A 24,041-nucleotide genomic window follows, 5' to 3' on the forward strand; every position below is an offset into this window, starting at 1 on the left:
GAAATCTCTGAAAAGCAAAAATGCTCACTTGCAAGCTATCTCCACAGCCCAGGTCAGCAGGCAGCAATTAGTTTCTCAGCCATTCACTCTTCTTTCCATCTTCCTGATGGATATTTCATCTGAGTTTATGCTCTCCTCCCTCGCCTTCTCTTCACCTCTCTGCCTCTCTTTCCAATAAGGCTGTGATCTGTCACAGACTCTCAATGGACAAGACCTGTACATCCCATCACAATGCTGTCATAGGCAGCTACATTAGACAGGCCAGGATGAAAAGCAGTTTGGAAGGGAGAGAAGCCATCGTGCTTCAGGGCATAGACTTGAACTCTAACCAAGGAAGAGAGATGAAGGAGGGCTTTGGGCCAGGAGGGGAGAAAATTTTACCCAGGGCAGGTTGTTCCATAATTACCCACTTAAACTTTCTTTATAGCTTCTGAGATGCATCTGGTTCTGGCCAACATCAGAGACAGAAGGGGCGGATCACTGGTCTGATCCAGAGGGGGAATGAGTTTCTTCATTCTTTTTGCCGGTGCGCTACTGAGTTTATAACATTTTCTGAAGCCACAATGAAATCCCTTTCCAAGAATGACCCTTGCTCTGCCAGTGATAGCCAAAACTCCTTCCCCAGCCCCGTCCTTCACACTTCCACAAGCAATACAGAGAGAAGCCGGTACAAAGCCAGGTCAAGATGATAAGAACAAAGCCTTGAAGACTGCTCTTAGATACCAGCTTTACTTCAACAGAGCAGGAAATTTTCAAAGAGGTGAACTCTTTCTCTCTCTCTCTCAGGCAGGAGTCTCCTGGGAGGAGAAGAAAACAGCTTTCATTTTAGCGAGTCATGATATTTATGGCCCTTTTATGGGTTTTGTTTGAAAATATAAAAGTAGATGGACTTAAATCTGTTTCAAAAGAGAGGAGATGGGAAAGGGACAGACAGAGCATACGAAGGGCACGTGGGTCTGAATCATCTGCCCACGTTCAAAAGAAAATCAAACACCTTCTTTGTTTTAATATGGACCCCTTCTGCCAGTCATGAGGATAATGTCTGACCTTTTCTTGCATAGACCCTTTTATCCCTAATGACTTACAAATTTTATGTGTACACTACCACCAAGAACACTCACCTTGGGATGAAACGTGACAACTATTAAATTATGCAACTGCAGCACCATGCACCAGTTCAGGTGTGATTGCTCCCAGGAAGCAAGACTTTCAGATCACGTCTCCTGCAGAACTGAAAGCTTTATACTGTATTCCTGAGGGGCAACTGTCAGCTTCTGCTTGCTCACATACCAGAGTCTCATGTGGGCTTTTATCCATCCTATTTGTGGTATCTGTTCAGCAACTGAGGTTGCACACTTTTGAGGGCCTCCTGCTTTTCATATGTGGAATCTCCTCTGACCCTTTGCCTCTAGGCAATACTTTTGATCCAATTCACAGACTAAGGAGCACATGCCTGGCAAAATTATTGAGGGAGGGAAGTTTAAGTTGAAGAACTGGGCTTTGCATTTAGTTTTGAATGTAGTTAGGCCTGTGGTCATTTTATCTGCCCTGGGAATGAACTTTCATAGGTTATGACAGCTACCGGGAAATTTCTATGAGCAAAATGTACAAAGCTTCCCATTAACTGGTAGTTTCATAAAGACTGTTGTGGTTTCATAAAGCTCTCCTCTCAAGCAAGGAAGGAGAGATGTTCTGACAAACTAACAGATGGCTTTCGACTGGATCTGAGTTCAGTACAGAGTCATTGCAAAGATAAATTGCTGGGATGGTCCGTGAAGATGGACCAGTCACACAATGTTTCATACCAGCTGGTGTGTGCTGCATCTTTCTTTGATATGGTGCCCTGCAATAACCAAATGGAGAGATCACAAACAGGCAGATCTCTAAAATTAGGCATGTTCCTGGCAGGACGTGACCTGACGCATATAACTGTCTGGCCAGTTGTAAACAGTTCTTGCCACCATGGTTGTTTTCTAATATCACTCAGAAGTCCAAAAAGACTCTTAAGACATTGAGCTCCAGGTAGATGCTGTTGGTAGTTGTGTGATGCTATAAAAGTGATCAGTTCCTTTAAATGTTTCTGTCTTCTAAGTAGCATCACCTATTTCTTGGTTCAGTTTTCTGCCCGCACACATGCCCTTCTGACTGGAGTCATCCTTCCTTTCATGGTTACTTGTGCAGAGTCCTTGGTAAGTTTGAATCAGGTTTTAGGATTTATTGATCTGGCCTTGTCCATTCTGTGGTGTGTTCTTTGATTTAATTTAATGACCGTAAAGCATTCAGGCATGTTGGCATGAAGAGTGCACTGGAAAAAAATAAGTGATTGATTGATTGATTATGTAGAGGCATTGTTCTCTCCATAGTTAACAATGAAGCTAGTTTTCCATTACACCCATTTGTGTCTTCCAGGGCATACATATGTTAACTAAAGTAAACCAATCTGCCTGCAGGTATGAATCATATGTGGAAGCAGTTACGCTCTTGTGTAAGGATTAAATTTGTCTATTTTAAAGATACATGCAAATAAAAATCTTCGAAACGCAATTTAGAGGGGAAGGTTCAAAGCACAGACAGGATGTCCCTTCTGCTCTCTAAGACAGTTTTCACATCGCCACACCTGGGTAGCTTGGCATAGACATTTACTTTAACCTGTTGGTCCTGGGAAGAACTGAATTCATATTGTTGCCTGCTTTTATAAGTCACAAATAATGTTTTCCCTTTATGTCTCTGTGTGTGCTTGTGTGTATGTGCGTGTGCCCCCTGTGGCAGGGGAACAGCAGTCACAGGGAAACACTGAGCTCAGAAGCTACAGAATGGTTGTAACAGAGGGGTAGATGGAAGCAACAGGAAATTAGCTCCTGAATACCCTGAAATGTACCAAAGAACAAAAGGCAGTCTAGGAAAAAAAGGATAGGATTCTTCCGTGTCAAAAACATTTCTGTTCCTAGGGATAGCCAAAGTGACAGGGTGTTCATTTAAGTAGATTATGCTGATATTGGCAATATACAACCTAAATACACCTACTTTGAACCTCTCCATTTTTTACATGAAGAACAATGTAACAAATGTTATTGGCATTTAAATTATTACTCCTGGGCAAATAAGTTAGCACCTTGCTGAGATGACTGGGGTAATTCACACACCATTTAGAGCTATGCTCCCACCTTGCTAGAGAACTGTTTATTTGTTACACATAGTTCCAATTTTGGAAGTTTTCTTCACAATTAGAACAGCCAGAGATTTAACCCACTTTCATTTTTCTAAATGACAAGTGAAATTCCAGAGAATAGCTAGGTAGCTCTCAAAGAGGTTCTGCTGGAGTACATGAGCACGCAGTGTCTTTCCAAGCCCTAGACTATATTAATCACATGCTTTCTGCATCTCTGTTGAATTGTCTATAAATTTAGGAAGGTCATGGATACTGTGTTTTCATGTTATAATGTCTATATTGAATGTATTCCAGCTAAACCCTTTAAGGAAAGGCAGGCAATGCAACATTACCATCCCCAAGTAAAACTTTTTGTCTCATAATTCACCTAGCTCTCCACTACAGCTAATGCATAAGCATTTCTCAAGGAGCTCTAAAAGAAGGAAATGGTGCTAAACTCCTTTTAAAATTATCCAGTCTAAACTAGTGCCACATGCAATAAATCAAATTGCCCTGAAAATCCTAGATGGGGGAAATGAGCCATGGCCCCACACCTATCAGTATTACGATGCAGAATGCAGCTGTTACACCAGGAATAACTTATTTCTGGCACGTTTCCGCTTCCTTCCAAACTTGCTTCTGCCGCATTGAATTCCCAGTCTAGCACAGATGTCGTTTTATCATCTATGTCCCACTAATGTCTCTCACCCTTTCCATTTCTCACAGTCCCCTTCACATTTCTTACAAACCTGTAATCTCTGTAAATCCCACCATCTCCTTCCTTCCCACAGAGGTTGCCCCATAACCTTTCCCCAGATTTTTATACATCTAAACAAATTAATATTTTGCATTAGCCTCTTTGGCTTACATACGTATCTTACTGTCTCCATCCAATGTAGGTCCCCTTCTTAATTTGCTTATTGTCTTCCGATCTCTTTTTGAACACTTCTTATCTCCTAGCTCTCCAGCTTTCATCACTTTCTTACTTCTTACTTCACTCAGACCAACATCAAATGGGTTTCTCTCTCACGTGTCCCTCCTTAACTTCTTTGCTCCCCGCATACCCTGAGTTTCTACATTGTTCAAAGGACATTAAGGAAACAGAGTAGTAGAAATGAGAAGCCAGCTGTGAAAAAATGCAGAAGGACTTAATGAGACTGAGACACTGAGCATTAAGATGGCAGATGAAATTCAATGCTAATAAATGTCAAGCATTACGCAAAGAAAACTTAACATATAAAATGGTGACCATTGCCATCCAGCAACAAGATTTTGTGGATATAATAAATAGTTCCATGAAAATGTCACCTTGGTTCTCAGCAACAGCCAAAAAAGCATGTGAACTGTTAGGAGTTAATAGGAAAGGAAGAGAGAACAGAAAAAAAAAAGGTCATTATGCCACAGGATAAATCCCTGCCACACTTGCACCCTGAATACTGTGTGAAGATTTTGTCCCTCATCTCAAACGTGACAAAGCAGAACTGGAAAGGGTTCAGAGAAGAACGGCCAGGATAATCAGAGACATGGAGGAGCTCCCATATGAGGAATAAGTAACTTGGGCTGAAAAACAGAGAGCTAAGGATGGGGCATAATGATAGAGGTGGGTAAAATCTTGTGTGGCATGTAGATACTAACTAGAGATTATTTTGTCATCAAAGGAGGCTAGCAGGCAGAGGGTTCAGAACAGACAAAAAGGAGATGGCTTAGTATTCAGTGTAGAGTAAGTTGTGGGACTTCTTGCCACAAGAGATCATGGAGGCTAGCGGGTACAAGGCTATCATGGCTATAACTCAAAAATGACTAGGCACCTCCATAGAAGGAAAATCTATCCAGGGCTATTAAATACAAAAATATCACATCTGGCTCAGGAGGTCCTTGAGTTGCAAATGATTAGAAGCTGGAAGATCATGCTGGGGAAATATCACTTATATCACTGCTCTTATATTCTTCCCTAGGTATTCACTGTTGTTCTCTGTCAGAGACAGGATATTGAGCCAGATGGACCTTTGGTCTGACCCCATATAGCCTTTCTGATGTTCCTGTGTTTATATTCTTAACTGACTGTATGGATGCTCCTTGCACTTTCACCTTCCACTGTACAATGCCAAAAAACCCCCTCCTGCCTACAGCAGCAAACTGAGGCTGAGCAAAAATATCAGTCCCAGCGCATCTTTGCTGAAAAATCCTTCCTAGATAAATTTGGGTACTTACCTACTCTTTTAATCTAGTGTCAGAACAGTGTCATTGCTGAAAAACCATTCACTCTGCAGCTCTGGTCACCTGAAACAATCTGTGCAGACCTCTCCCCTTTCACCGATTCCCTATCTCCTTCTAAATTCTCATCTTAAAACCTGACTTTCTAGCCTGCCTTCAACCTCTCCATTTCTGTCTCTCCTGGTTATTGGTCTTATGACTGAATGCTTTAATATTTTCACCATGCAAGGTCTTTATGTCACTGTTTCATGTAATTTATACCTGTGAGCTGGAGCCTTTCCCATCTCACTTTCAAGCACAGGCCATACACTAAATGGAGTCCAAAATGATCCCCACCCCCTTATTGCTTTGGGGGTTTGGCTTTATTAACAAGGATATAAGCAATAAGAAAATAAAGTTCAGCTGTTTCTAAGGCTTCTCCCTCATGACTGCTCAGCCAGCATCCTAGATGGCCTCTCCCCAGCAAACCATTTTTATCTCCCTTTTACACAAGTGAACTAATAAGCCACCTACCTCAGTGAGTCAGCAGAACCCACTTAACCCTTTCCCAGAAGGGTCAAAACTCGCTATCAGGATGGTTTGGCTCAGGCTTGTTATAGAACCATATTCTGCCCCTCAGCCTTGAATAATTTATTTGTGCGGCAGACCTAGATTACTGTTTAAATCAAAATGCTACCCAAACAAAGGCTGTGCTGTACAGTGCAAAATGAAACCAATTACTACATCATATAATGCTCACCTTTTACAGTGTAAGATGCCCCCTACAGTACTGCAGAGGACAGACATTTCTGTTGAGAACAGCAGCCAGCCATAGGAAGCGGGAGAGAGATTTTTCAGAAGGAACCAGCCTTTGATAAAAAAGTAAATTCAGTGCCAGAAGGTATTGCACACTTCCACTTTGATCCGTCGAAACTTAAGACCTTTTCTAGACTGAAATTAAAGCAAGCTCCAAATATGCATGTGCAGAGTTTTTTCCACAGAGCAACTTTACCAAGGATGAAGAAAAGAGGAAAATGCCTATCCTAACACACATTGCAGAAATTCAACATAAAATCTCAGAATGTGGATCAAAGCCTGGAATTCCACTACTTAAAAAAAATACAACTCACAGAAGTATGCAGAAATAAGGGATGCATTGTATTACATATTATATTGCAGTAGAAGTGCATTATAAGCCTTATAGCATCTCTGGATGCCTGAAACATTAAGAAGACCATGTTCCTTATGTACTTCAAAAATGTAATCTGAGTTTACTCAAAAAAACCCCAAACACACAAGTAAAATATGTTCTTTCTCTTCTTTTTCTACCCGTTATTGTTCAATCACCTGATTTTGAGACTCCATTCACCTGACAATAAGTAGCTATCATTTACCCTAGTCCTGGCTGTCAGAAAGAGTCATCTTTATCTCCAGAGAAGCAGGGATAATGTCTAATCAGTGAGTTATAGTTGAGAGAAATGATTCTAAGTTTAGGAAAATTGGCAGCTGCATTTTGTTATCAGTAGCCATTATTTAGATAGCATTGCTGATGTGCGTGGCGTCATACAGACAAGGACAAAGACCAGGCCCTTGCCCTGTGGAGCTTACTGTCTATATTACACAATTAAAATAGGGAGAGGTACTAGCATAATAGTAATAGTGAGCTCTAAGCATCGCAGTGGGAGGGAGAAGAGATTACAAGAAAAAGAAAGACAAAACTTCCTGTGAGAGAGCAATACTGCATCATCCCTCCATTGTTGTTTTATACTCAGCTCTGCCAGAGGGTTTTGTTGTTTCAAAATACAGTCTGTACAGAAGAGGGAACAGATAATTCCAGAGTAGAAATCAGGAGAAATTGGCCTAGGTCTTTATAAGAGAGAGGTGGAGGATGTTGACTGATGACAAAGAGTTGGGTGCTTTGATGCATCAGAGACACAGCATCATACGAGCCACAAAAGTGATGCTGTGGCAGGCCTGGCAGGTCATGTCACACAAGCTCATGAGGCTCTGCAGGGCATGGAAAGACCCGAGGCTCTTAACTTGGTGTACTCAGTTAACACGGAGACTGTGCTCCTTCCACTCACTCTGAGAAGTGGGCTCTGTAGCTCATGATACAAACAACACGTTAACTGTAACACGCCAACTAAACCTACCATCTCCAAAAAATGAGCTTCCAAGTACCACGTTCAACAGACATACAATTTGTCCTTAAGTGCATGGTGCCTTACACCAACGCTTTAGTTATACATCATTTTATTATGAGGTCAGTTTGCGTATCACTCTTTTCTTTTAAGGCAATCGTGTTGAAAATTAATACATGACAATCTGACTATAGCCATAAAAGCACAGACTTAGCTGAGCTGCATACGTAAAACAACCTGAAGTCAGTACTTCAGAAACCCAGCCTAACCTAAGACTGATCCTAACCCTAGCTCCGTCTCTTTAACCGCATCAGAACATAATTTTTAGATGGCTGTTAATATTACTGCATTTGTCCTTTGTTGACCCAAAGTTATCAGCAGGAACCAACTATGCCAGAGCAGAGATGACTCCATCTAATAGAAAACAATGGTACCACAGGAATACATTCATTATTGCATTGAACTTCTAAAAAGAAGGAGGCATCTTCTTTCTTCTATTTCACTTTGCTTCTGCTACTTAGTGAAGTAAAACAGTACATGTATTCCCCTGAACTGTCTTATTTCTGTAGACATTCATAAGACTGGTGCAGAAAATGGAGCCTACCTGGCAGTATCTTCTCAGTGGTAGAAAGTAAAACTGATTAAGAGAGGAACATTCTTCAAGTTCCTAGAAAAGGCTGTTGCCTTCTTCCATTTATGATCAAAAAGATCCTAGAAAAAATATGTCCAGTCTTTAACGAGGCTAGGAAATTGAAATAACCAAAATGGGATGTGATTGGTCTTTTGAATTGAGGTGCCACCATTACTTGCTTTTGCTGCTGAAACATCGTCTGGCTCCTAATGGCTTCTAACATTGTGTTCCTACCTACATTGATCATTTAATACCAGCATCTTCTTTCTGACAAACCACAAACACTTCCAAAACTTGACCTCTTCCCTTTATCGCTTTTGATTAAGAAGAGAACTATCTGCAGGAAATGCCCTACAAACCACAAAGGATTATCAGAAATATAATGATGAGTGATTCGGGGACTCTGTGGCTCTGCTTGTGTTCCTCTAATCTGATCTTGGTCACTCTTCCCTTCGCCGCCGGAGCTTTGCTGTAGTTTCTTCTAGTCGGCTTCTCCAAGCAGCGATAATGGCATCATCATCCATCTCTTCTTCCTCTTCTTTACGCATGCTTCGCCTGTACTGAGAGAACTGTCTAGATGCAAATCTTTCTTCAGTTTCTTCCACTTTTGCCTCCTTCTTTCCATCCTCTTCAGACTTTGAAAAGCTCTGGGTGAACTTTCTCTTAGCTCCAAATTCTGACATGTCTGACTTGGCCTCCTCTTCACACGCCTCCACATGATGAGATCTAACTCGACTCTGTGTAGATGGTTCAGGGGATTCAGAGTCAAAGGATGGCTCAGGTGTTCGGCTGAAAACATGCAGCTCTGGGCTCTTTTCTCTGGAACTTGTTGTCTCACTGACCCTTGACCTTGTGAACTTATACATCTTTTTGTCCTCTTTTGCAGAAGCAGAGGAAAATCTTGACGCGGTTCTCAGTGAATCTCCTTTTGACTCGTAGGAAGAACAGCTGTCTAGCTCTTCTCTTTGGGATCTGGAAAATCTGTAACTAGATGTTTCAGAATCCATCTCTCTAACTTTGGATGATCTGCTATATTTCTCTCTAGCCTTCTCACTTTCATCGTAATATGATGGTGGTTCTCTTTCTGCTCTCAGGCCACTGAGCCACTTGGTAATATCAGTCTCTATCTCTGACTTTGCTGCACCTGTGTTTGCAGGTTGACTGGACAGATCAAAGACTGTATCAGTTCTGTCAAGATCTGCTTGCAAGGGGCACCTGTGGCTGTTTGTTGTACTCTCTCTGTCATCTTCTATTTCATTTTCCTCTCCTTTGGTCATCTTCTTTTTAAATAAAGTGCTGCGTTTATTGTCTCTGATTACCTTTTCAATTTGATAATCTGACATTTTCTCTCTCATTTCCATTTGCATCTCCTTCTCCTTCCTCCTGAGTTTCTTTAGGTCAACATCATCAGCAAAGAGGCTGTACAGTGGCTTGCTTGTCTGTGTTGTCTTCATGTTTAAACTCGGTCCTTCTGTCCTTGCGCTCACTGAGGTATTGCAAGACAGGACAGACTGAGACTCAGCCCTGTGCATGTCCTGCTGGCGAAGCTGAGAGGTAGCAAGAGATGAGCCACTCTGAGCACTGAGAAGAGAAACCTTATCATCATCTACACGCCTGCCAAGGTCTCCTGACATTACGCTGGAGGCCATTGCAGACGATGGACGGGACAGCATCATGATCTCATTTTGCTTTTGAGCAATGGTTTCACTGACCACATTAGCAATCCAGTTCTGAATGCTTGCCATGGATATTGTGTCACCTGGGCCAACAGGGAGATTGGGAAGAGGTATACTTGGCATCTGAGGCTGCATTGCCCCCGTGCTGCTCCTGGTCTGTGACAAAGATGAATGATTTGTCTGCATGCTCAGTGCAGAAGCTGTATCCTCGGCACCGCCTGCAGAAGGCGCTGAGGGCCAGAAAGCTGACAGTGGGATACTCCCACTCATCGTACTGTCTGTCTCCCAGCTGCACATGGACTGGCTTTCTTCTAAAATTTTCTTTGAATGTTCAAGGAGCTCTACACGCCTCTGCTTCTTTTTGGCTGAAACAGAATCCTCACTTTTGGCAAACTCCACAAATTCCTCCTTGCTTTCACTGCCCACCTTCTTCTGCCTCTTCATTTTCCAAGCCTGGTAAGCAGTCAGGTTAATATCTGACAAACTCTTCCCTTCTGTCCCCTCCCCACCTGCCTGGCTGCCATCTTCTGCTGGAGATGGTGCAGAAGATGATGATGATTCTAAATCCTTCTTGTGAAAGCCAAACTGGATTCTCTTGACCTTCCACCTTTCTAGAGGAGTCAACTTGTCTTTGTTCTTTTGGCAGAAATTGTAAAAGGAGCTACTGTCTGAAAACACACTCTCCTCATCCTCATCCCTCTCCTTTCTTCCTGTTTCTGGGGATTGTCTCTCCCCACCAATTTTATTCTTAGAACGATACCTCTGAGCAGCTTCCTTCTCAATCTCCAGAAGCCTTTGGTTCCACATGTCCCAAGTGCTCTCTGAAGACACAGAGCCTGTGTGGCTCCTCCTCATCCTGCTAAAGCTACTGGCTTCCAACTGTTGCTTTAGGGTTCGGATCTCAAAACTGCTCACACTCTCAACATCACTGAATTCACCTGATGGGTAAGGTCTTCCTCCCATGCTGGAATCTCCATCCTCCTCCCTGGGTGGACCCTCCATTTGGTATTTCTCATTTCTGCACTGCCAGTCATGGATCCTCTGTTCCACATCCTCCTCAGATTGTTCCCCTTCCTGATCCAGAAGCTTTGGAGAAGTTCTTCTTCCATGGTTAACTCCTGGTTCCTTTGCAGGCAGGCCTTGTTTCTTCCTCCATTCCTTATATAGCTGTTCCTCTTCCTCCTCACTGATGAGGGTGGAGTGTTTGGAAACCCAGCTAGATTTTCCCGCCGATGAAGAGCTCATAAGACTACCCAGCAGGCTGCTGGTGTCCTCTTCTTCTACTGTGATGGAGTGGGCTTTGGCTCCCATGATGCTTTCTGAGTCCCCAACTCCAGACAGCCGGGAAGAAGTCCCTGCATGGACAACAGGACTTTGACTAGGAGTGACTTCTTCGTCTCCAGTATGCTCCAACTCTCGTTCCTCTAACAATTGCTCGTTGAGCTCCCTTAGCTGCTTCAGAAAGCCATCATTGGGGTAAATGGCACGCTTCTTTCTTAGAGTCATCAGAGCCTCCAGAATGGTCATATGGTGGTAGATCATCAGGTAAGCAGCCACCAGCACAGCTGAGCGACTGATTCCCATTTCACTGCTGACAAGGATTTTGCCTACAGATATTGAATATAAAAGTAATTAGCTATTTCCAATAACATAGAGAGGTTGCTCTGATATGTAGCACAAAAGCATTCTCTGAATAGTGTTAAAAATTAGACAGATTATATACTTCAGTGACTGAAACCAAAACTAAACACTTGTTAGCTTTGTCTTAATAAAAATCTAGATACATATGAATAATAACCACATTAGTTTCAAAAGCTGTGGGCAGGCACATTTTAAAACAATCTAAATAATATTTGTATTTTCACCTATACACTTCACTTCCCCAAATAATCAAGAAGTTTATAATAGGTATTAGAAAGACAAGTGATACAGTATTCTTGACTTGCTGGCTGACTTAGGGTAAGACAATTAAGCTTTCCATGCTTCAGTTTCCCCATATGTAAAAAGGGAGATACTAGCATTAGCCTCCAGGAAGGTATTGGGAGGATAAGCAAATAACTTAATTTTTTATAAGGCACATTATGGAACTTAAATACAGTTTTATACTAATTTAATTATATTTTTGCCAGAATCCAGATCTGCAGTTTTGCAAGGTACACTCAAACAGTTACACGTAGACTGGCTGAAGACCAGAGTCATAGTACATCTAAGAACAGGAGAACCAAGCAACTAGCAGAAAAGCTGATTTTGCCTCTGACAAACTGATACAGCTGCTCCAAATTACTGGGACCCATCGTTCTGTAAATAGTGACTGCAAGAGCTAGAATCAAAGCTGAGGATCTGCTTTATTTCATGGCATTTACACAGAATGCAGAAAACTAAGCTTTGGCACAGAAGAATTGTTTTTAAAAGTTATTTTTATAGCAAATTACAGTTAAAGAAAAGCTTGTAAATATGAAGAGAGCTTAAATGAGGCTTTGCTAGCCTGCAAATAACTGAAATTACTGTTTCTAAATGTGTGATAAACTCCAGTTTAATCAAACTGTTTGCACTGAAACTTAATGAAGCCAGTTTAAACACCACCTTTCTGACTGCTGATATGTTACCACAAGTATTTACCTAATGTATCTATTCCTACAATCCCGAAATGTCTTTTACACCTTTCTTAGTATGAAAAGTCTCAGTTGCCTTCCGAGTGTTTTAGCAGCCTTTACTGGCCTATCTAACAGCTCACCAAAAGGGAGAGATCTCATTCCTCTGTTTTCTTTCAAGGCTCCTCTGTCTCCCTGCATCCTTTCCTGTGTCGGCTCTGGTACTCACCGGGCCCTTTAATAAGCCAGTTCAGCTCACTAACCCAATGGAAAACCACCTCTTCCCTGCTGGGCTGTTGTTTTTGCTGGGTTAGCGAGTTGAAGGGTTGATGAGTGCCAGCAGCAGTAAGCATCTGTACTGTGCCAAGGGTAGCAATGGGAGTTATGAGGAAGAACATAGGTGGGTAGAATGTCCCTCCTCGTGTTGTTGGTGGTGAGCTATTAAAATTGGCTCAGCTTTTCTTGCGTACTAACAAAACTTCTCACTTTTCTTACTGCCACTTCTACTAGGAGGTGACCTGTTGTCACTCTACAGAAATTAAATGCATTGAATACATATATGAAGAATGTCAGTGATATCACTGAATGCGGTGTTCATTTTCGTATTGAGTTCCATAAAGATATTTCTAACTGTCCACTGAAGCCGCAACAAAATGACCAGTATGCACTGGCGGTCCACAGAATAACAGTTGCCATGGAATCGGAGTCCAGCAAATTATACAGTAGCCGGGGTGTAGACATCCAGGGGTTCAATCTAGCTGTCTGGATTGTTCAGGTAAGTCAGCCTGTTCTTTTGCAGTAAGCATCCTGGCAAAACTGAAACTCACAGTGTACAGGAATATATCTATATATAGTATTATATAATATCGATATTAAAAGATTTATTTATTGGAGCAGGGCTTCACCTCTTTGCAATAGGAGGGTACTTTCAAAGCAGCTGAGGGAGGTGGCTCGCAGCCAGTTTGAGTCCGAAGACATGGGGCTTGCAGCGGGGGCTGCTGGGCTGCCTCCTCTCACTAGTTTGCCCCCTCCTGTTTTGAATGAGGCATGGCAGAAATGGGCAAGAAGTGTTCACTGTAACTGGATGCAAAGAACAAAGTATCTGCCTTCTACCCAATTACAAATGCGGCATCGTCTGTTTATCAGAGTAATGCTTCCACCCATTAATTCCCAAGCATTCTGGAACCACTGTAATCTTCTCCTCTTACCCCTGTAAGTCAGCAGTGCTTCGTCAAGGAACTCTGCAGCTGGGCGGAAGTGTTTGGAGATATCCATATCTGGAAAATCATCCACTTCAATGCCCAGGTATTGGATATTCAGACCGTTGTAGAAACCTGGTCCTGTGTATACGCCTGTACCATGAGCTGCATTCAAGACATGCGTGATCCCCAGTCTCTTCAAACGGCTTTTGTTGACCGCAACACTTCTTCAGAAAAGAAAGAAAGAAGTTAGGTATCAGTGCTCCTATTTCGCGTAGGAAAGAAGCTGTCTGCTAACAGCGCTACAGAGCTCCCAGTCTGTGTTACTCATCCAACACGTGGCTCCGCTCAGACCATAATGTCCTTTGAGAGTTCTACAGGTCTTTCTTTCCAATATTCACCAGGAAAAGAAAATGAGAAACTTGCACTCACCAGTAGAGCTGCATGCTCAATTTCCATGCCAGCTTGATTTTAAACTCATCCTGCCATCCTAGGTTCAGGCTGTTTACTTATTTCTCAATTTTTATCACTTCGTAATTATGTTTTACACTATATCCCCTCCTAATTCTGTTCTGGTCACTTGCACAGGTGTCTCAGGCAGCTGAGCCATGGTGCAGAAGACCTAAGCATTTCCACTCGATATTTGCTACGGCATTTATTTTTTAACTCTCTTTTACATAACAAAGACTTTAGTCCCAATTTCAGGGCCAAATTCCAATCAGAACAGTGTAATTTGGGCTCATTTGCCTTTTCCTCTCCTAAACTCTCGAAGCATCAAAATAGCATAGGAAAGCTGCTGATTCTATTCAGAAGTATTTACTTTTCAGTGCACAGAGATCTTTGTGAGCATATTCTGAAAAACACTTTGGGGCTCTCTAGGGATGAAAGGTATTAGATGCATGTAGTACATGTTATGCCTTCAGTGGTTCCATCTGACCCTTCACTGGGAATCTCGTGCGACTTGATGACAAAAGCTGACACTCACTTTTCTGCTATGAAGACATTAGGCCAGACTTCATCCACAGCATCCCTGGGGGTCTCCAGCCTGTCCTTCACAAGTGCCCTCTGCAAGTCCATCACACACGGCGTGTTAAACAAGCTGGTGTCATCAATCTTTTCCTTAACTCGGTTGTACAGGTCTTCCACCATCAATTGCTGCGCAGACTCTAACATCCTGGGACACGCTGAATCTACCTTGGTGTCCTTTGTCTTCAGTTCTGGAATAAACTGACACTGTAACTAAAAGCATGTAAAAACAAAGCAAATATATGACCTGTCATCCTTTGTTCCTGAGACAAGCCTTGTGGCTTGCTTTTTTTCCCAGTAACATCACACCGTCCTGTCTGCAATGGTGCGTGCACATGCTTATCTAGCAGCCTCAAGGTAGTTAGTAATGGGAAGAGCATATTGCACTGTCCTCTCAGTCCGGAGACCCACACTGGCCAAAGGCCTGGGAGTTAAGGGCACACTCATTCTAGCCTCAGAAGAATGCAGTTGCTCTCTACAGCTTCCTGATGAGGGGAAGTGAAGAGGGAGGTGCTGATCTCTTCTCCCTGGGATCCAGTGACAGGACACGTGGGAATGGTTCAAAGCTGCACCAGGGGAGGTTTAGACTGGACATTCGGAAGCATTTCTTTACCAAGAGGGTGGTCAAACACTGGAACAGGCTTCCTAGAGAGGATGCCCCAAGCCTGTCAGTGTTTAGGAGGCATTTGGACAATGCCCTTAATAACATGCTTTAGCTTTTGGTCAGCCTTGAAGTGGTCAGGCAGTTGGACTAGATGGTCATTGTAGGTCCCTTCCAACTGAAATATTCTATTCTATTCTATTCTATTCTATTCTATTCTATTCTATTCTATTCTATTCTATTCTATTCTGTTTGTTGCAGTGAGCAACCAGCAATCAAACTCTGTTCACCACTGTGGTACACGATTCTGCCACAGATTCAGTGCACAACTTCAAAGGAAGTCACCAAACCTTTCTGTAAATTGTTATTTCTTTGCACTTTTCATCTCTACCTCAGGTGGGGTTTTCTCATAAAGACTTTTTTATCATTTTAGGATCTCTGGATGAGAAAGGCAAAACAAGTGCAACTCAAGTCTCTATTACTTACATAGTTCTTTTGCCCTTCCTCTTCTTACCTTCATTGATTATTTGTTTGGCAGCCACAGCAGATGACAGATGGATTGGCTCCATGAAGATGCTCTCTGTATCAGTGTCCGATATCACTGAATACCTGCCAACCAACCACACTGCCTATTAGGCAAATGCCCTCCACTGGGATCCCATCTCCAGGACTTTAGTCCTTTTCACCCATTCCAGAAGACAGCAGCAGGGAACTGGAGCAGCGCGGATCTTTTGATGGTATAAGGCAAGCCCCAGCTCTTCTCCCACCCCTCAGCCCCACCCTGCTCTCCAGCATGGCACTACAGGCTTCAAATATGCCTTAGTATCCTGTGTTTGCAGGATGTAGACAGGTCCCATGGGGAGGAGCTGCAGTGGGCTGGGAGTGCAAGAGAATGGACTGGTGGAGGAGTTTTTGGGTAGAGAAGATCAGTGTCTGGTTTGAGACTGGGAGGGGGATGGATCACAAGGAATAGTCTCACAAATAGCTCTCACTTAGACAGACAGACATAAACACTGTCCTAACTAGAATTTATTGAACAATTCAAAACAGATTATGCTAGAAAACTGTTGGGTATTTTTTTCTGTAGCTAATTGCCTACAAGCATCCTTGGAGTTATCACAAGCTGCAATGCAAGCATTAAGATTGAAGCCTGTGAATCTCTGCCTCAGTACTCAGTACATTGGTCACTTCATAGCATGAATCTGTGGTCAGTATCTCCACTCACATAGTGTTGTCTAACTGCAGGTCAGAAACAACTATATGAAACCCACAAACACCTTTGAAGGGAGTTCTTTGACACACAGCATGATTTACTGAAGTTTTTTTAAGAAAAAAAAGGGCCACAATCTTGGAAACAAATATATTTCCATCTGGGTCCACCTGTACAGTCCAAGTAAATCTTCTCTTCTTACTTAGACCATCTTAACAAAATATTTTACAGAGCTTTGTCCCTGATGCACACCCTCTACATTTCCTTCCAAATAGATGGTACAGATCATTAGGACAAGTTTGCTGCCATCACAGAAGCTATCTGGCAATGCAGGCTTGCAGTACTTGCAACACACTGTTTTTGTGTAATGAAAGCAGGAGAGGGAGGGTGATTAATGTGCAGTCAGGGTGCAGCAAAGTGTCTGGAGAGCTAAACTGCTTTCATTCTCCAGAATCAAAATGGAGGGCACAGCCATTGGAAACCACTTAATGGGCTCCTCTAGGTCATTTAGTTAGGTTCCAGCACTTGTCAACCGTGACTGAAAGTAATCCTTTTCTAGCTCTTCAAAGGAGTTTATGAGATGAGCAAGGGGACTCTCAGTCTCATTTACAGGAGCTGACACAAATTTGCAGCTATGCCCTGCCTTCAATTCCTTTTGCTGCAAAGGTTGCCTCCAACCTCAATAAAAAGATAACAGTTGGTAATAATCTGCCACCACAGCCTCAACACATTTTACCTGTATCTGCCCCAAGCATCCACGAAACACACAGGTGCAGAACTGCCCAAGCCTGGATGCTTCAAGGGCCTCGTTCTGGTTGGGAAGGATCTTGCCATTTTCATCATTGCTTTTGGCATTGACAGCAAGAAGAAAAGGAGGGGGAAAAAAAAGGGGAGGGGAGGGGAGGGGAGGGGAGGGGAGGGGAGGGGAGGGGAGGGAAGGGAAGGGAAGGGAAGGGAAGGGAAGGGAAGGGAAGGGAAGGGAAGGGAAGGGAAGGGAAGGGAAGGGAAGGGAAGGGAAGGGAAGGGAAGGGAAGGGAAGGGAAGGGAAGGGAAGGGAAGGGAAGGGAAGGGAAGGGAAGGGAAGGGAAGGGAAGGGAAGGGAAGGGAAGGGAAGGGAAGGGAAGGGAAGGGAAGGGAAGGGAAGGGAAGGGAAGGGAAGGGAAGGGAAGGGAAGGGAAGGGAGGAAATAAACTGGAGAGGTGCTTCTGTTCATTTTGAGTGACTGCTGAGCAGTAGGAGAGTGATTTACCAAGTTCAATACATAATTTTACTTCATGTGAGCTCAGTGAACTTCCTAAACAGTTTTTAAATGCATGTAAATGAAGTTAAAATGCAGCTAAATGAAATAATCCTTCTGTCTTCATTTTTCTGCAGTGCCCCACGGTTAATGGGAGACATTTCATAACCACCTACTTGTTGAGGGCCACTGGGGCAGTGGTTCTTTTCAAACTCGATCCCCACTCCCTGCCCTCAGCTAAAACATCTCAAAGTGTACAGAAAGCCTTGCAGAGCATTTTGCTTTAGGAAGAGTACAAAGGGATGTATTTTCCTTGTATTAGGAGAAAACACATCTAATCATGCTTGTTTTGCTTGAGGTAACTCAATTTCTGCTTGCACTGTGACAGCCTCCTGTTCAGTGCCTGAAGCCCGTAGCTAAAGATGGCTCTGAACCAAACCCAAATCTGAAGATCCTCAGTCTTTCTGGGGCTGGGAAAGGCTAATATCAGCATTAAAAAATCCACAGGTCCTTATAATGGACAGAAAGACAGGTCTGAATTTGGGAAGAGTTGAAATCCAGATCAGAAGTTCCAGTGTGGGGGGGTGGATGTGAGAGGATGAGACGGTAAGAGCAACGATACCACCCCATAGTAATGCTTTCTGCAATTTATCCCCCCCGTGTGTGCGTACACGGAGCGGTTCATCTTGAGGGCGCTCACAAGGCATGAGCGGGACAACCAGGGGATCCAGCCTAGCCAGCATGGATTCATGAAAGGCAGGTCCTGCTTGACCAACCTGATCTCCTTCTATGACCAGGTGACCCGCCTAGTGGATGAGGGAAAGGCTGTGGATGTGGTCTACCTGGACTTCAGCAAGGCCTTTGACACCATCTCCCACAGCATTCTCCTGGAGAAGCTGGCGGCTCACGGCTTAGACAGGTGTACTCTGCGCTGGGTAAAAAACTGGCTGGACGGCCGGGCCCAGAGAGTTGTGGTGAATGGAGTTCAATCCAGTTGGCGGCCAGTCACGAGCGGTGTTCCCCAGGGCTCAGTTTTGGGGCCGGTCTTGTTCAATATCTTTATCGATGATCTGGACGAGGGGATCGAGTGCACCCTCAGTAAGTTTGCAGACGACACCAAGTTGGGCGGGAGTGTTGATCTGCGTGAGGGTAGGAAGGCTCTGCAGAGGGACCTGGACAGGCTGGATCGATGGGCCGAGGCCAACTGTATGAGGTTCAACAAGGCCAAGTGCCGGGTCCTGCACTTCGGCCACAACAACCCCATGCAGCGCTACAGGCTTGGGGAAGAGTGGCTGGAAAGCTGCCTGGCGGAAAAGGACCTGGGGGTGCTGGTTGACAGCCGGCTGACCATGAGCCGGCAGTGTGCCCCGGCGGCCAAGAAGGCCAATGGCATCCTGGCCTGTATCAGAAATCGTGTGGCCAGCAGGAGTAGGGAAGTGATGGTGCCCCTGTACTCGGCCCTGGTGAGGCCGCACCTCGAATACTGTGTTCAGTTTTGGGCCCCTCACTACAAGAAGGACGTTGAGGTGCTGGAGCGTGTCCAGAGAAGGGCAACGAGGCTGGTGAGGGGTCTGGAGAACAAGTCTTATGAGGAGCGGCTGAGGGAACTGGGGTTGTTTAGCCTGGAGAAAAGGAGGCTGAGAGGAGACCTCATCGCTCTCTACAACTACCTGAAAGGAGGTTGTAGCGAGGTGGGTGTTGGTCTTTTCTCCGAAGTAACAAGCGATAGGACGAGAGGAAATGGCCTCAAGTTGCGGCAGGGGAGGTTTAGATTGGACACAAGGAAAAATTTCTTTACTGAAAGAGTGGTGAAACATTGGAACAGGCTGCCCAGGGAAGTGGTGGAGTCCCCATCCCTGGAGGTATTTAAAAGACGAGTAGATGAGGCACTTAGGGACATGGTTTAGTGGACATGGTGGTGTTGGGTTGACGGTTGGACTCGATGATCTTAGAGGTCTTTTCCAACCTCAATGATTCTATGATTCTATGATTCACTCTCAGCGGGATGGATTAATTAGTGCGAGTCCTGCCTCTGCAGTCTCTCTCCCCCTGGCACACTAACCCCCGCCTCCAGGAGGGGAGGGAAGCCCTGGGCTCCACGCTTGATCCAAGTGCCTGTGTGGAGAGGAGGCGGTGGAAAAGGAGGGAAGGCAAGCTGACCTACCACGTGCTACTGGGAGGCCATGGTGGCGCCTGCAGCAAGCATACTCACCGGCTGGGTGAGGGGCTGCGGAGATAGTGAGCCTGCACGGCCTTCATGTCCGGTCCCTCATCCCCCTCATCGGGCACCGCCTGCTCGCTGTCCGAATCTCTGCCACTGGCCATGGCAGCTGCAAGAGGATCCACTACAAGGGGAGCACAGCAGGAGGGAGGGCTGTTACAGAGGTCTGCGAAGGAGGCCATCCCCCGGCCGTGGGGCGGCAGTGGCAGGGGTGGTACGGCAGAAGGGGCTCCCACATCTTGCTCCCATGACCCTGCGAGCAGCCCTTGCCGCAAGCCAGCCGCACTGGCTCCTCTGCCAGGGTGCCTGCTGTTCCCGAGGCCTCATGCAGCTCCCTGGCTGGTGCCAGCAAGTGCCAATGCCCTTCTTGCCTGTGAGTAAGCATGCAGGAAGGCCAGGTGGCAGGGCAGAAATTCTATCCCCTCCCTGGCCGGCTCAGCCCGTGCGTGGTGGCTGGGAGGAGCTGTATACAGCCAGAGCTGGACTGGAAGGAGCGTCGGGGGCAAGAAACATGAGACCTCACCTCCCCAAAATGAAACGCTCCTAAAGCTCAAGGCCGAAGGCGCTTTAAGCCTCGGGACTTTGTCCTTATAATCCTTTGTGGGGAGGCTGCCATACCCGCCCTGGGCGCAGGAGAGCGAGGGGGCCATAGCTCAGTTAGAAGCATGAGAACTCAGTAGCCGCCCCTTCCCCAGGTCTGGCCAGAGTGACTCCTGCCTCGCCATGCCACGACTGCCGGGCTCCGAAGGGCCCCAGCAGCCGGCCTCAGGCAGGAGGACCACAGCCGCGTGCCACCAACGGGGCTGAGGAGCGGCTGCCACTCACGGGGTAGTGGGCAGGAAGGCAGGGGAGCAAGGAAAGGGCACTTACCCCCTGTGCCTGGACGACTCTGCTGAGGGTCCCTGTCGGAGGGAGTCCAGTGAAGAGGGCAGGAAACCTGGCAGGGAACGGTACTGGGGGGAGAGAAATCAGCTGCCCCCTCTCACTCTCTCTGTGGCTTCTTCATTAAGGGGCAGGACAACTGTCAGCACCAAACCTTTATCAGCTTTCTAAATATAGCGTTGTCCTGACGCTGGCTGCTGGATTGCATGGGGAAAGAATTCAGTGCCTCATAGACGGCAGCTGGTCCAAGCACTTAACTCCTTCCCCGCTGTGGGCTGGATCCTCCAACATTTCCCAGTTGCAGGAGGAGACCAGAGAAGACCAAAAGCCAGTGCGGCTGGACCTTCACCTGCAGGGAGCCTCCAGGCAACTGGGAGCCCACCAGGCGCAACTTGAAATGCTGGTATGACCTCTGATGTCCTTGGGAAACGCAGTGCGGGATGAGCCACTCCAAGCTTAGTAGAAGCAAGCTACCTGTCAACTACCTAGATTTCTGTAAGGTCTTTGATATGGCCCCCCACAACATTCTTACCTCTAAATTGCAGAGAGATGGATTTGATGGATGGACTATTCGATGGATAAGGAATTGGCTGGATGGCTGCATCCAGTTACAGTCAGCGGCTCAGTGTCCAAAAGGAGATCCGTAACAAGTGGTGTCCCTCAGGGGTCCGTACTGGCACCAACACTGTTCAATATCTTCATTAATGACATAGACAGTGGGACTGAGTGCACCCTCAGCAAGTTTGCAGATGACACCAACCTGAGTGGTGCAGTTGATTCGCTAGAGGGAAGGGATGCCATCCAGAGGGACCCTGACAGGCTTGAGGAGTGGGCCCATGTGAACCTCATGAGGTTCAACAAGGCCGAGTGCAAGGTCCTGCACCTGGGTTGGGGCAATTGTCAATATCAGTACAGGCTGGGGGATGAAGGGATTGAGAGCAGCCCTGCTGAGAAGGACTTGCGGGTACTGGTGGATGAAAGATTGGACATGAGCTGGCAATGTGCACTTGCAGCCCATAAGGCCAACCGTACCCTGGGCTGCATCAGAAGAAGCGTGGCCAGCAGGTCGAGGGAGGTGATTCTGCCCCTCTACTCTGCTCTCATGAGACCCCACCTGGGGTACTGCGTCCAGCGCCGGAGCCCCCAACACAAGACATGGACCTGTTGGAGTGGATCCAGAGGGCCACAAAAATGATCAGAGGGATGGAACACTATGAAGTTCCTATGAAGAAAGGCTGAGAGAGTTGGGGTTGTTCAGCCTGGAGAAGAGCAGGTTCCATTGCGGCCTTTCAGTACTTAAAGGGGGCTTAAGAAAGACAGAGACTTTTTACCAGGGCCTCTAGTGACAGGACAAGGGGCAATGGTTTTAAACTAAGAGGGCAGATTTAGATTAGATATAAGGAAGAAATTCTTTACAATGAGGGCGGTAAGACACTGGAAGGGGTTGCCCAGAGAAGCTGTGGATGCCCTGTTATTGAAGTGTTCAAGGCCAGGTTGGCTGGGGCTTTGAGCAACCTGATCTAGTGGAAGATGTCCCTGCCCATTGCAGAGGGGTTGGACTAGATGATCTTTAAAGGTCCCTTCTGACCCAAACCATTCTGTGGTTCTATGATTGCATGATTAGCTGATTTTTGTTCTTGGAAGAGCTAGGACTGAGGTACACTACGTCTTCTCTGATGCCTTTTCGAAGAGGAAACCTCCAGTTCCCATTTCTTGAATCCCCAGCAAAGCTCACGGGCCAGGCTGGTCCAAGGCAGAACCAGATGAAAGCCTAGGTGCTATTTACCTGTAGTGGGGGCTCCAGTTCTGAGTCATGCAATGACATCCCACTGTTGATTCCTTTTGCAAACAAACAAGCAAACAAGAAAGGAAGTGGAAAAGAGAACTGACCTATCTCATACCACAGATACCTTTGCTGCTGCATCATGCTGGGCAGGGCCTGCATCCCCACATGGGGATGGGGCCACATCTGCAGGGATGCCGCATCATGGCAGGGAAGAGCCGTGAAAAAGGCACTCAAGTCTTTGTGTGCTCATGGCCTAGACTTGTGTTAATACAGTTACTGGGGTGAGCAAGCAGGAACAAGAGCAAGTGGTATATTGAACCTCGAGTGTCATATCAAGGGGGGAAATGGATTACTGATTACAGGTTTGAAGAGATCCTAACGGTTTCATGTACCAAAAGAGGAAGAATTGTGTCGATCCTACAGCTGCCTCCTCTGGGCAATACAATTTTTAGCCGCTTCTGCAACGCAGTGCCACATGTGCTCTTGTTAATTACAGCTAATTGAGGCAGGAAGTGATCTAAAGATATTTGCCTATGGACTCCCTTATTATCGGAGAACAGAGTTTTCAAAGGACCTAAATGTTGTGGGAGCACATATACCATTGACACCCAATAAAAACTGATGCTTCTGAGTCACTGAGCTGCTTCTGAAAATCCTGTTCGTGAATCTTTAAGATACAGCTGCAACAGGGGGTGATGGCCAGACCTGAAAGCCCTGCATGCCCACCACAGCCGTTCACATGTAGAGATGCAGATAGGATCGCATATGTTGCAGACTTGTGGAGAATACACAGACAGCAGGCAGCCTGGCAGCTCTTCCTCACTGCTTGTTATAAGTTGTTGCTTTATGGGATCAAGGTGACCATGCAGAACAGAGGCAAGGATCCTAGAAATCTTTGCTAATGAATGTATGCACATGCAAGCATAGCAAAAAGTAACAAGCTGTAAGTGGTTGGGTATCTGTCATTGGTGATTAATATATCCATTCATAGATGAACCCGAACTGAACATGGCCAGGTGCTGTCCTCTTAGGTGGGACAGATGGGATCTTGATGGAAGGTTCCTCTTTCTCTGTCTTAACAGGAGTTACTATCATTTATAGTGTTAGCACTATGCTACCTATGCATTAATCCTCATTGGCTTTTATAGGCGAGCCTTATCAGAGTATGTATTTTTGGCAAGACAATGAAACCACCCTAGTTTCATATTAAAGCTTTTCATGTCAATGGCAGTTTCATTTAAAGAAACTAATAATATCCCCTAAAAATCCTAGATACCAGCAAAAGATTCCCCAGAGCTGCAGCCATCAGCAAGAATAAGACTTTAAGGGTTTGCGTTGCCCATGGGTGAGTCATGAAGAAGTCGATGTGTGTCAGCCTGCGCTAAGACATAGGCCTGCGTTAGCCTAAGTAGGGCCATGGCAAAGCTTTGGCAGTGGTGCCGGTACCTATGGCAGTTCTTGTAGCTGTGGTGCCAATGACTGTGAGTTTTGGCAGCTCA

General features: G+C 45.4%; 1 protein-coding gene across 1 annotated transcript; it reads right to left on the reverse strand.

The window, feature by feature from the left end:
- Positions 1-3,162: 3,162 nt before the first annotated feature.
- Positions 3,163-20,882, reverse strand: STYXL2 (serine/threonine/tyrosine interacting like 2). Its single transcript, XM_076351312.1, has 6 exons — positions 20,745-20,882; positions 19,866-19,998; positions 15,721-15,815; positions 14,565-14,796; positions 13,589-13,806; positions 3,163-11,396 (listed from the first exon to the last, which is right to left on the reverse strand). Exons 2-6 carry the CDS (start codon positions 19,976-19,978, stop codon positions 8,554-8,556), a joined length of 3,501 nt encoding a protein of 1,166 aa, XP_076207427.1. The 5' UTR covers positions 19,979-19,998; positions 20,745-20,882; the 3' UTR covers positions 3,163-8,553.
- Positions 20,883-24,041: the final 3,159 nt, after the last annotated feature.

The sequence above is a fragment of the Aptenodytes patagonicus genome, chromosome 1 (genome assembly GCF_965638725.1).
Source record: "Aptenodytes patagonicus chromosome 1, bAptPat1.pri.cur, whole genome shotgun sequence".
NCBI classification, from domain to species: Eukaryota; Metazoa; Chordata; class Aves; order Sphenisciformes; family Spheniscidae; genus Aptenodytes; species Aptenodytes patagonicus.

Coding starts and splice junctions, on each gene's coding strand:
- STYXL2 (XM_076351312.1), bottom strand. CDS start 19,978: ATGGCCAGTGGCAGAGATTCGGACAGCGAGCAGGCGGTGCCCGATGAG. Junction 13,807..14,564: donor AATGTCTTCATAGCAGAAAA/GTGAGTGTCAGC, acceptor TCTTTTCTGAAG/AAGTGTTGCGGTCAACAAAA. Junction 11,397..13,588: donor AGCACTGCTGACTTACAGGG/GTAAGAGGAGAA, acceptor CAATATCTGTAG/GCAAAATCCTTGTCAGCAGT.